The sequence below is a fragment of the Xenopus laevis genome, chromosome 2L (assembly GCF_017654675.1).
Source record: "Xenopus laevis strain J_2021 chromosome 2L, Xenopus_laevis_v10.1, whole genome shotgun sequence".
Lineage (NCBI taxonomy): Eukaryota > Metazoa > Chordata > Amphibia > Anura > Pipidae > Xenopus > Xenopus laevis.
The window spans coordinates 91,112,588-91,126,218 of record NC_054373.1 but is presented as its reverse complement, the minus strand read 5'-3'; the positions used below and the strand labels follow the sequence as shown (position 1 = coordinate 91,126,218).

General features: G+C 38.3%; 1 protein-coding gene across 1 annotated transcript in view; it reads left to right on the top strand.

Moving 5' to 3' along the window:
- Positions 1–13,379, top strand: part of tinagl1.L (tubulointerstitial nephritis antigen-like 1 L homeolog) — a 31,032-nt gene extending 17,653 nt beyond the window's left edge. Inside the window, exons 4-12 of the mRNA XM_018246939.2 lie at positions 1,097–1,189; positions 2,794–2,908; positions 5,169–5,289; positions 6,110–6,260; positions 6,552–6,735; positions 7,554–7,599; positions 8,386–8,509; positions 10,359–10,404; positions 12,239–13,379. Coding sequence (XP_018102428.1) covers positions 1,097–1,189; positions 2,794–2,908; positions 5,169–5,289; positions 6,110–6,260; positions 6,552–6,735; positions 7,554–7,599; positions 8,386–8,509; positions 10,359–10,404; positions 12,239–12,382 — 1,024 coding nt within the window. The 3' untranslated portion in view covers positions 12,383–13,379. The remainder of the gene's footprint in view (positions 1–1,096; positions 1,190–2,793; positions 2,909–5,168; positions 5,290–6,109; positions 6,261–6,551; positions 6,736–7,553; positions 7,600–8,385; positions 8,510–10,358; positions 10,405–12,238) is intronic.
- Positions 13,380–13,631: the final 252 nt, after the last annotated feature.

The window sequence follows — 13,631 nt, the reverse complement described above, 5'->3', positions numbered from 1 at the left end:
TAAAAAGTTCCTGCATCCCATGCTGAATTATTACTTCATCTATGGTCAATATAAGTCCCACACCCAGTCAGAAAGTCAGTCAGTTTGCAGCCAGATAAGAGTATGACTAGAGTTGAGAGATATGGATTTGCTCAACTGTGCTACCAGAGGAGACAACTAGAAATAATTCAGCTAGTTACTATAAGTAGCCTTTGGGGGATATTTTGATGGAACTGCTGCTGAGCAGTAGCAGCCAAGTAGGAGCAAAGGCAGACTGTGAATTTGGAGCGGCAATGAGCACTACGTCATCAGAAGAAATACTTGTACAGGCGGGAGACAGCAAGTCTCGGAGAAAGACCAGCCCCTAGGCAAGTGCCTTAGGACACCTATGGGATAATCTGCCATAGTACTGATTGCTGATATGCATTCAATCCTATTATACTTTATTCTGAGACAAACATTCATGTGCATTATAAACACTATAAAAACAAGCTCCCTACAGAGTATAAATGTGTGAATTTCTGCCTTATTTTTCTGCTTCCCTTGTATCTAGCTTCCTATACATTTAATGCAGTCATGCTTGTACTGCAAACAATAGGGCTTCCCCTTGTAATAAAGGGCTTATATCCCCCACCATGAACAAAAGGTTTATAAAAATAATGTCTGAGTCCCTGCCAGGAGAACTTTACTGTCGATGGGCTCTTCCTAATTTCCCAGAGGATATACAGCAGGGAGGAGCAATGGAAGATCCAGCCAGTGAGAGAAACTGAATCAATATGTCAGATAGTTTTGATTCTATTTTATAACTGGCAATATAAATTGGGCATTTGGCGTAACCTTAGGTGTAGGTAGATATTATCTTTTAATTTAGATTTAAAGGGGAACTAACGTGAAAATCAAAACAATATAAGCTTCCTCATACTGAAACTTCCTAAATACAATCAATTAAATATTCTGCATAGTTTCTGAAATAATCAAGTTTATATTCACTATTTCTCTCTCAGCATCTGTTTCTTTTCAGACAGAAGGGGGGTTGTTTGTGGTACACTTCCAAACTGAGTAACAGTACTTAATTGTATAATACAGACCCTATGACTCACACTATCTCTTTCTGCAGCACTTGTGCCAATGAAGGAAGATGGCATTGTGAGCAGAATCCATGTCTTATCAATGCAAAAGCCATGGAAGCCATAAACACAGGGGATTATGGGTAAGTCAATACAGAAGAAAGAAGACTATTTTGTATAGTTACCAGATTATTTTTTAAAATCTGGGACACTTCTAATAAATGTTTTCCTTGCTACCAGTACATTTTGAAAAGTTCAATATCTAATAATGTTACCATTCAAGTTATGAGAAGATGACCCTTTGCACTGAATTCACTTTTAAGAACAAATGGTGGTAAGTGTATAAAGTCAAATACTCCTTTGTGAAATATAGCGGTCTTCTTGATAAATGTTAGTACCCGGTATTAGCAAATGGATGGCCGCAAGACATCTAAGATTTACACTGATTTGCCAGCTTGACACTTAGGTGGCCTGGAGTGGGGTTTTCGGCAGGGGTAGGAGGGCCTAGAGGTGGGGGATCCTGGGTGAAAGCACCAATGGGTCTCGGACCCCCATTTCGATGCTGTTTGGTAATGTTTCTGTTCCCCACTTTTGCAGTACTGTAAATACACATTCAGTGAAAGGAGCAGAGCACTGCTTGCATTGTGCTATGAATACAGTGTAAGTACTTAAAGGAAAACTATACCCCTCAAACAATGTAGGTCTCTATAAAAAGATATTGCATAAAACAGCTCATATGTAAAACCCTGCTTCATGTAAATAAACCATTTTCATAGTAATATACTCTTTTAGTAGTAAATAAAGGGCAGCCCCTTAGGATCATATTATTCACAGTACACACAAACATACCAACAAACTATACTTGTTAGGTCACATGAGCCAATTAACAGACAGAGTTCTGTGTTTTGATTTCAGTTTGATACGATTCTTTAATATGCCACTTAATTTGATATAAACTCTTTGTTGCTCAAGTGTTCATTTTGGTGGTATAGTTTTCCTTTAATGTATGGCAAACACAGTGTGCTATTAGGATGTTAGCACTCTAGAACTTGTGTCATATTCCTAGTAAATTATACCTTATAAGCAGTACTGACATGTTTGTGTCAAACATTTGGAATTTTTCAGTATCCCCAACAAATAAGTGCCTGTTTCTTTTGTAAAAACGGCCTGCCAGTGTTTCCCCAGGGTCCCCAGCTTAACTTTGCAGGGCACTGGATTGTCATATATGTCAACAGGACAGGGCTAGGGCAATGCCATGATCCTCTATTAAGCTGATGCATACAATTACAATTATCCCAGCAACAAGACATCAAACAGTTTGAAAGTCAGAATGAAAGATAAATAGTAGGCCCTAAAAAAAGAAGCAATAAAAAATAAGAATACAAATAAAATTGAATTAACATTGTCAATCTGTTTTTGTGGTCATTACAGTAAAAGTGACCCTGACAATCAGATAACATTTTTAGTTGCAGGCTGGATTAATAACATAATTTAATTTAAATGTGAACTTCTCCTTTAGCAGAATGCATAATTCAGTTGTTTCTAAGATGATGATTACAGTTTCTAAAATTATAATTTACTATTTAATTTTCTAGTTGTTATTTCCCAAGCATACTGCAGGTTCAGAGTATATGGAAATTAAATAAGAACCAGGACACTTTGTAAACCTGGCACCAGAATGGGTTAATTTATCTGTAAAAACTAGCTTGTTCCTATTGTAATGTTTTCTGCATTTTACTATCTATAGCTGGACTGCTGGAAACTATAGCCAGTTTTGGGGCATGACTTTAGATGAAGGGATCCTGTATCGCTTGGGGACTGTAAGGCCCTCTTCTTCCGTCATGAACATGAATGAGATACATGTGAGTACCAAGAGAAGCTTAAAAGCTGATTTAGGGGCAATGCCGTCTGCTACAACACCTGGCCCTTTTGTGACTTTCCCCTTCCTCCTTATTGGCATTCCACTGGAATTACTGCAAACTCACTGGACAAGTGTCAGGAGGTTTATCAATCAAGATTACATTTAGTATGCATTTGACATTTTTAAGGAAGTGTGTGATATGTCAATCAGCTGCAACACTGTATAGACTATGGTGGTCTTAGTAGCAAATAAATCTTTAGAACACAGAATATGTATCTCCTAGGGTACAATTTATAAGCACTGCAACCATACTGTATGTGTCAGTCAAGACACTGAACTGTAAGATGCTCTAACAGTGGGTGATCTTTATTTTGTGCATTATGCTTTGTAGCACAGTATCTCTTTCTAGCTAGGCAGTTAAACTAGGCTACATCTTATAAGGCTGATGTCATATGTGTACCCGTGACCATGGATTTAATACAGTCCGATATAAATATATCACTTGGAAGTGTTCATTAAAGAACTTAGGATTTCTCTAACCCTTGAAATTGTTTACTTGTTCATACGAGAGACAATAGAAAGGCTCAAGGGTGGATAGAGAATATAAATATGGCTACACAGTCTTCAGCTCATAGATTGTGTTTCTTGCATGTCACACAGGGTGCCGAGATGTAAATCTGACCCTGGAATGTACAGACCCTGTCCCTTTGTTTTCCTGTAATTTGGGTCAGCTTGTGATTTTTGGCAGAATCCCAGAGACAGTTACAATACAAGGTCGATAAAGGCAGCTTTCATAGTCAGCTTCCACTCAGGAAATCCGGAGTCCGCTCCACTTCAACTGATTGGACAGTGGTCACAAAACACATTGTTAGCTTCGGCCGACTGGACACCCCTCCCTATCTACCATGCTGCCAATGGAGGAAAAAGGAGGGGGTCCCTGCCTAGGAACAAGAAGAGCTTGGAACATTCCTTCAAGTTAAGGCAGGAAAGGTCATGAAATACTGACATCACCAGATGTACAATCTCATTAAAATATTTTGTCTGTTTACAAGTTATTTTCCATTTCTTGATATATGATTTCTGATTAAAGTGATAGTGACACCTTCTTGTTAAAAATAGGAGTGCTTCAAAGGGACACTAAACCCCACTGTAAATCCATCCTGCTGCACCCCCAAGTTCTATATAAAAGCTGAGAATTCACCACATGTGGCATTAGGTGGTCTATGTAGCAGATAAATCAGAGAACATAGGATAGGTGTTTTGGGATCAGCTACACTATATGAGGCATCTTGCTGTTGTCTTACATACAGGTATGAATGTGTCATTTTAACTTCATTATATTACTCTGTAATCAGACATTGGGATAAAAGACATACTTCTTCAGTGTTAGGAAACTGTACTTAATGGGAATGTCAACTCAAAAAAAATGTTTGCCTAATTAAAGAGAACATAATTCTAAGCAACTTGGAAATATACATCCTTTACAAAATTTCTATGGTTTTTAAGTTATTTGAATATATGTTGCCATTGAAAGCAGTTTGTCTGTTCCTTTCTATTCTCTTCCCTGATGGCTCAGACTGTTGATACAAATGTAAGACAAAGCAGCTGATTAACAGACCTGTCTTTGCTGGGGAACTAAGACTTTTGCAACATTGTCGAACATAAAGTCGGGTTTTCGGAGCATCAATCGTATGATAGAAACTGACCCTCTTTGTGTTGCAACATTTTGTCACTTTGATTTTTTTTGAGAAAAATTATTGATAAATGAGTCCAGTTTATGGAAGGGGGCTTGGTCGACTTTGTTTTCATAAAATAAAATTAGATTAATTCGAGTTTTAGTAAATCAGCCCCTTAATGTTTAAATTAGCTGGCCACATATTGATTACATAAGTATTAGACATATTCTTCGGACAATTTTTACACTAGTTACAGTACTGTGCATAATGCATGCAGAATTATTCTGGATGCCATTTATGTTGACATTTTGGCCATCTTTCATTAAAAAAGGTAATAGTTATAGAAAATAATACAAAATTCTACCCAAAAATGTGTATTTTTAATTGAGATGAAGTTTTCTGGTATGTGAATAGATTTGTTTTAGGGGTTTTCATCACATGAATCACATCATAATTATGCTTGAACTACTAAGGAGTTTTTACTCCTCTTTCCTTTTTATATTTTACTTCTGTATTTTTTATTTTTGTAGCCAATGGGCACTTTATATGTATACCATAAGCTTATCCTGTCTTTCATTACTGCAGGTAAATATGAACAATGACGTTATGCCTTCCCACTTCAATGCTGCAGAAAAGTGGCCAGGACTGGTGCATGAACCGCTAGATCAAGGAAACTGTGCAGGCTCCTGGGCTTTCTCCACCGCAGGTAAACACCACTTATAAAGCAAGCAGAGTAAGTAGGCTTCCCAGTAATGGACTAAGGGAAAACCCATCTGCACATCCAAATGAATTTGGAAACTATGCAGTATTCGTATTGGGTGTTTCAACCTTCCCTTGAGAAAATACAAATTATTCTGGTAATACATTCTATAGGGATAGCCTAAAGGAGTGTAGAAATAGGAAGAGAATAAATACAGTAACATTGTTATTGTTTTGCAGTAATCAGTCTAGAACAACCAGAGCAGAAGTGTAACTTGTAAAGAAAGTAACATACTTTAATGGGCCATTCTATATTTCTAGTTTACTTGTACTTATTTTTTTTACATATTGATAATGCTTTTGTAATCTTATTGTTAATTCCATTGGGAATCTATTGGTAACATCCTTTTGGTGTTAGCCATCAAGTTGATATATCAAGTTGATATTGTTTGTGTATTAGGCTATCACTTTGATATAGGTATTAGTGATGTCATCTGTATTAGGATGCATAGTATTGTCAATGGTATGGATATTGGTATTACTGGTGTAATTGGTGCAAGCGATTTCCTCTGTAATAACACTGATATTAGTACGAGTGTTGATATTGTGGGCAGATTGTTTATGACATCTGTAGTGGTAAACTCAGTGATAATCTTGTTTATATTGGTTAGAATCTCTTATTCTGAATATTGGTGGCCATAGTGCTATGTCAATGCAGTAAATCATCTGGATACCAACACTGGGAAACACATTGTACACACCCAAGGGCATTTTAACATGTATTTATGTGTGTGTGTGTATATATATTTTTCTTTCTTTCTCTCCAGCGGTTGCATCTGACAGAATTTCCATCCAGTCGATGGGGCACATGACACAAGCCCTGTCCCCTCAGAATCTTCTATCCTGTGACACTAGAAATCAGCATGGCTGCAGAGGCGGGCGGGTGGATGGAGCCTGGTGGTATCTGCGAAGGAGAGGGTATGGACACTGGATATTTATTCATCAATTATTACAATTAGCACATCTATAAACAGAGCTGGATTAAGACAGTAGCAGTTGCAGTAGACTAACAGTTGCACAATTAGTGCATTCCAACTAAGATAGATACCTTAAAGCTGTGGCAATAAAGGGTATCCATTACAGACTTCTCAGCAAGAATCATCCCTAGATATTCATGTTTGTTTAGGAAAAACTGCGAAGCTCTCAACCACTTGTAGAGACTGACTGTGTTCAAGAAGCAATTGTTTAGCTGTCTCTGTTTTTTCTTAGGGTTGTCTCAGAACCATGTTATCCATTCACTAGTCTGAATGCAAATGGACATTCTGCCTCCTGCATGATGCACAGTCGCTCCATGGGAAGAGGGAAGAGGCAGGCCACCAATAATTGTCCTAACCAATACTATTCATCCAATCAAATCTACCAATCTACACCAGCATATCGTCTGGCATCTAGTGTGAGTCACCTAAATACTTTACACACAACTCTTCTTCTAATTTACCATATATAACCCTACTGTACTTATGCATCTAATATTGCAACTTGACCTTACTTGTCAATACACTTACAGGCCTAACAATATTCTTGTATTGAAATTCATACCCTACCTTGAACCCTATACTTGAACAGAACCAACATAAACATAACCTACAGCTCTAAAAATATTGAGGTACTGACCCCTGAACACAGCTCTCGCCTCCAACCCTAACAATATTCATTGCACTATTATTATTGCTTCTTGTATGGAAGCTGACCCAGAGTTTTCTTCATCCCTGATTTGCTCTCCTGAACACATCGATCACTGCAGAAATAAAAGGGCTGTCAGTACTTACTAAGCCTTAACAGATTCCTTGAACATGCCTTCACCCAGTCAGTTGTTGGAACTAACAGTGCTCCTGTAATTTACTTATGGCCCAAATATTGGGGGTTTATGTAGTCTGTACAAACTATTTTTGCTGTGTTGTAATTTGACTTCTTGCTGTGTGAAAGATTAAATCCCATATTGTAAACCTCTTTCCACATGTTCTTTTCCTTTGAATACACAGTTTTTGCTCCCACATTCTCTATTATGCCCCCAGCTACTGTAGCTTCCATAAACCCTTTCCCCCAGATTTTCTCTGTCCATTAAATTACTCTAGTAAAAACTGCCCTCTGTTATCCAACCTGAACTAAATTCCTCCCCTCTGGTAACTACCTCTTCTTAGTTGTGTTACAGCCAATCAGTATAGTAATATAATTCTGCAGCTTCAGTAATTTTTCTCAATGACTTTGCAGGAAAAAGAAATTATGAAGGAACTATCCGAAAATGGACCTGTGCAAGGTGAGTTTGGCAAGTTTATGATAAAAGGAACTTGTAACTCTTTCCATTGTGGTGTAAAGCCCAGTACTATTACGATAATTATTCCATTTGGAAATGGCTACCCCAAACTAAAAATACTTGGTGATGATCCGAAATGCGAAGTGCAGTTCATTAGCCTTCCAGGAGGTGACATTAGCCTTCCAGGAGGTGACATCCTACTTTACCAAATCAGTGCACCCGATTTTATGTCCAAAGGACTACTAGATTAATGCATTCAAAGACCAGATAGCTTTGCTAACAGGCAGAACACTCAGATCTCAATAGAATTTTCCCACCTTTACAAAATATATGTTTGAATTAATGTACTCCGTAGAAAAATAAATGCAGTCAAGAAAGCATTTGGCCTGTTTGCAAAAAGTTTTCTGTAACTGGTATCAGCATAATACAAAAGGAAGTTGTCCAACTGTAAACTGACTATGAAAATGACTTAATGTGAAGGTTTAGATAACATTTACTTCCACACATTAGGGGTGTGACACAGAGAATACCCTGAATCACTTTCTTGAGACAGTGGTGCTCAAATGCCATCTATGCCAGATAGCAAAGCAAACTTCCTGCAATTAAATATCAGAATTCAAAATAACATACGGGACAGAAATTGGTATTTTGATTGGTATCCCTGTTTTTTTAATGCTACCAGCCCTTTAAGCTTTACCGTGTGAATAAAAGCCTGACTGATATATTTTAAACTAATAGCATCTTTCCAGCAAGGCTTCTTAATCACTCTTCCATTTCTTTCTATTAAAGCAATAATGGAGGTACACGAAGATTTCTTTATGTACAAGAGTGGAATTTACAGACACACTCCAGTGACAGAGAGGGAACCAGAGCATCACCGCAGACATGGGACACACTCTGTAAAGATTACTGGGTAAGAACATTGTTGGGCATAAGAATTCTTTTGGCAAGTTTAAGAGGAAATGACTTGTCCCTTCAGTCATTCCTGTTTCTTATCTGATGAAACATTCTCCTTTATAAGATCACTGACATTCTTTTATAGTTAGGATACTAATTCTGATTAAGCATATCGGAATTTCCTTTGCATACTGATAGCAAAATGGCACACGCCTGATGTTCTTTTCTTAGAACCACTCTCAGGTGAAGGTCCATGTGAACCAGAACCAGCATCTAGGACACATACAAGGAACTTCTACTTTGCCCCCCTCTTATCAGAACAGTTTATTGATCTTGATACACAGTTTACATTAAAGCTGTTTTTTTTGGGCCTTTTTCTTGTTGTTTTACAACTCTTTTTGAATGATTCAGTTATCCCTAATGTTACAGAGGTGCTTTAAGTGTCCCTGAAAAAGCAAGGAAGGGAGAGGCAGGAAGCCTTGACATAGTTCCTAATGGGGCAGTGGGTACTTACGTAGCTTTGTACACTGCTCCATCTCACCCGATACCACTTCCTAAAGGAAACCTCTTTGCTCCTGAAAAAACACTTGGTGGTATGGATATAGAGATTACAATTAGCATGGTTGAGGGAAAATACATTGTAATACTGATGAGTTTTATTGAAATACAAAACAGAAACAAGTATAGGATGTGAGCTGCAGTGACTACAGATTATTCCTAACAACAGAACATTCTATAGTACGAAATAAAGATGCAGTATAACATTTGGTTGGAGTAATATGAAACAAATACAGACAAATATCCAGTACTGGTAGTAGTGTGTATCAGGGTTGACTTAACAATAAAGATGGGGTCCAGGTGCACAAGCCCCAGACCTTCAGCTTGTGAGAGGCAATAAACGCAATATAATTTTCGTAATAGGACTGGCCCAATCCGGACTTCACTCCAATGCTTGATGCAATTTAAAGGTATATTTTATTGAACAAAAAACATCTCAAATGATGTAGCCTTACCCTTTTTGTGCCTTATACATGTATATGATTATTAATATGATTCAGTGCCCATAAGATACACGCGTAAGGCTACATCATTTGAGATGTTTTTTGTTCAATAACATATATTTTTAAATTGCTTCAAGCAATGGAGTGAAGTCCGGTTTGTGTCAGTCCTATTACGAAAATGATATTGGAGTAAAAAAATGTTTTTGTCTGTTAGATTGTAGCAGCTTCACAACTGAGCCAGTAAGTGATTGAAAGGGAGTGTACCTGCCAGTGTTACTGGCCTTTCTTTATTTAGGTTACTTATGCTGCTGTTGTGTGCCGTCACTGCTTTTAGCGTGGTATGATAAACTGGTAACAAAAGAAAAGCTGAATATAATTGCAACATTTCAGTCTTTGTGTCCTAAGTTTCAGCTCTACTAATATAGCAGTGTGTACATTCCATGTTTAGAAAAGGGAGCAATACTATATTCCTATTCATGCTGTTGCAAACACAGAAAGTACTGTGGCCTACTTCAATAACCGATATTAATGGTTAAGCCTGTTTATGTTAATGCCTTAACTGACAGCTCAGGAATGTTTTTGTGGCTCAGTCCTGAAACCAAACATACCTTTGCCCCAGTGCTTGCCCTTTCTACACTTCATACCTAAAGTAATGGGTGTCTCCTCCCCTCTTCTGTTATTCTCTGAAATAAAAGACCTCCCTGTCATTTCGCGGTTCCTTGACCTTTACAAGTACTATATGTGTGTTTAACATTAGCTTCAGCTAACACGTCCAAGTTTCCATGTAAAGAATTAAATTAATTTTTGCTATAACTATTTTACGACAACATGAATAAAAATCCTAATGTGGTCTCTTCTAATTAGATGGGGTGAGGAAAGAGGAAGAGATGGACAGACACATAAATACTGGGTAAGACATATTTCACAGATTTGCTTATGAAACTCTCAAATAAAGTGCATGATATGGAATAATTGTGAATTGTTATTAGATCCTACTATACTAAACAAGTTCTATAGTGTTTATCATCTTGACTTCTCAGTCCGTGGGAAGGGTCCCTTAGTCTTATATTGCAAAGGTATCTTATATATTCCCAGGAGTGTTACATTTGGTGTTAGGGCTCTGGAGTCATTTAAGGGGTTGCTTTGAGTTAACTTTTAGTATGATGTAGAGGGTGATATTCTGAGACAATTTGCAGCTGATTTAAATTTTTTATTATTTGTGGTTTTTGAGCTATTTCTTCAGCAGCTCTCTAGTTTGCAATTTCTGCAATCTGGTTGCTAGGGTCCAAATTACCGTAGCGAAGGGCTGCCGGGGAGTTGTGGATCAAGTATAGCAAGAAGGCTTTAATATATTATATAATATAATATATTATATTGCCAGAGTACGGTACCCATAATCCACAAGAGGTTCACATGTACAATGAAATATATGCCTATACTGTTTGCTCAGTGAAGTCAGTGTGTGAGAAACATATAGGGCATATGTACCCCCTGTTGCTAAATTTAAGGAGATTTGAAGTCATGGAGGATCTCTAAGAGACATGGGCACAGGCAGAGTGCTTTTAAACAGTTCTTGAAACTGCAAGGTGACTTCTAATATCCTCATATTTAACAACAGGGATATATTATTTCTATTACACACTCTTTCAGTTACACAATTGACAGTCTGGCTGAAAAGCTCTCATGATCACCTCCTGTGACTTCCACCCTCATTAAAGGAAAAATATACCCCCCAAACAATGTAGGTCTCTATAAAAAGATATTGCATAAAACAGCTGCTTCATGTAAATAAACCATTTTCATAATAATATACTTTTCTAGTAGTATGTGCCATTGGGTAATCATAAATAGAAAATTGCCATTTTAAAAAATAAGGGCCGCCCCCTGGGATCGTACGATTCACTGTGCACACAAACAAACTATACTTTTAGGTCACATGAGCCAATTAACAGACAGAGTTCTGTCTTTTGCTTCAACACTTCTTCCTGTTACAGTTAGAGTTGTAGTATTTCTGGTCAGCTGATCTCTGAGGCAGCATACAGACCATCACAAAATGGTGGCTCAAGGCTAGAGATGTAAAAGGGCAATATTTACTTAAATATATAGACCAGTTTAGTAAGATTCTTTAATATGCCACTTGATATGATGTAAACTATCTGTTGCTTAAGTGTTAATTTTGGGGGTATAGTTTTCCTTTAATGGGGAACATCGGGCAGGACGGTGTGAATAATTTTTGGTTTGACAATGGACTGGTGAGCCCATTGGTCCTTTTAAGTACCATCCTGACATATATTTGTGATGTATCACTCTACACAAACATCCTAAGGACACCTACACTATCTTGAGACAGTTACAAATCTGTGGATTTGTGTTCAATGATGTCACGCATGCCACTGATTGGCTAAAGAGTGGAAAGCAGGTGCACTTCAAGCTATTATCACCAGTCAGTTGTATAGCGGATGGATCCAAACTGCTGGTGTCTGTTTACATATACTCAACCACAATCTGTATTGAGTGAGATGTTTTTTTTCCCTTGATATGGAGATGAATTCATGAAACAGCCTTTTAGTACCTTGTACCTCTCAATTACACCAATCAAATTATTATCAATTATATCTAATTTTTGTACAGAACATCTTAGTTTGCGTCAGTTCAGTGGCTTGTCTCTTGTATATAGCGATGTACCTGAATTATATTTGATGCTATATTTGGACCCTGATAATAATTCTTCTCAAACTCAATAGCTGGCTGCCAATTCCTGGGGTAGAGACTGGGGAGAAGATGGATACTTCCGCATCGCTCGAGGGGACAACGAGTGTGAGATTGAAACCTTCATTGTTGGCGTATGGGGCAGAGTCAGCATGGAAGATGTTGCCCGCAAAAAGTAACGGCTTTCCCTGGACTCCACGTATTTATAACATGAATGGCTTTGAGCCAACCAGGTCCCTTGCATTTGGATTCTGATATTTTTTAAAATTTTAAAATAAGAGGCCTTGGGAATAAGTGGACAACATGTTTCTTGCAGTGAATATAAGTTACTGGCAAGGGTAGCAGAGCTGCTGAAGAAATCTGCTGCTCACTGCACAGCTCTTCATCATAACCAAAAAGATCTCTTAAATGGTGACTGAGAACAACAGTAAAGGTTTTGTATTCCCTCTACCAGGATCGTTGTATAACCTAAAAAACAACTGCTATACGATCAGCACTACATATCCCTGCTGTGTCCTCACAACTCAGCATTCACTTCAAAGATGGTTTAACATATCCCAAATGAAAATAACTCAGCCCCCCTCTTAGTGGCACAACAAGAGAGAACTCCTGTGTAATCAAGCTCACCATGTTGTGCTGACACATGCACATTCACATTGGGTTTCAATGGGATAACAGTGCACATAATCCTATAATCTCTGTAGAGATCAGAAACATATTGTTTGGTGCTATGAGCAAAGGATGCTCAGTCCTGTGAACCTGTCAAATGCAGGAATTCTCTGCCAGCCCCAAAGCTATAGGAGCATAAAATGAGTGACTTTGTGATGGGGAGGGGAAGTCACCCATTAAAAGAGTAGCCCTCCCTTTCCCCAGAATGAATCAGTAGTGATTATATGGTTTTAGACAGAATTGGAAGAGTGTGAAATTAGATAATTATCTCTTGACCAAAACGATATATATAATATATATAATTTTAGAAATATATAATTTTCTTACTTATGACAAAACGGATTCTTTTGTACGTGTGTTATTATACTCCCTGTAATGTGATGTCTTTGCAAACATCTAGCTCTTTCTGCAGGCTGTACCATAACCCTGTAACCTTAAGGTGGCCATACACGGGCCGATAAAAGCTGCCGACAGACCGTGTCGGCAGCTTATTGGCCCGTGTATGGGGCCCCCGACGGGCTTCCCCGATCGAGATCTGGCCGAAAGTCGGCCAGATCTCGATCGGATGGGATTAAAAATCCCGTCGGATCGCGGCCGCATCTGTTCGTTGATGCGGTCCCGCGATCCGACCGCCCGTTTGGCGAATGCTAGGATCCGATCGTTGGGCCCTAGGGCCCACGATCGGATCAGCCCGATATTGCCCACCTCAAGGTGGGCATATCGGAGGGAGATCCGCTCGTTTGGCGACATCGCCAAACG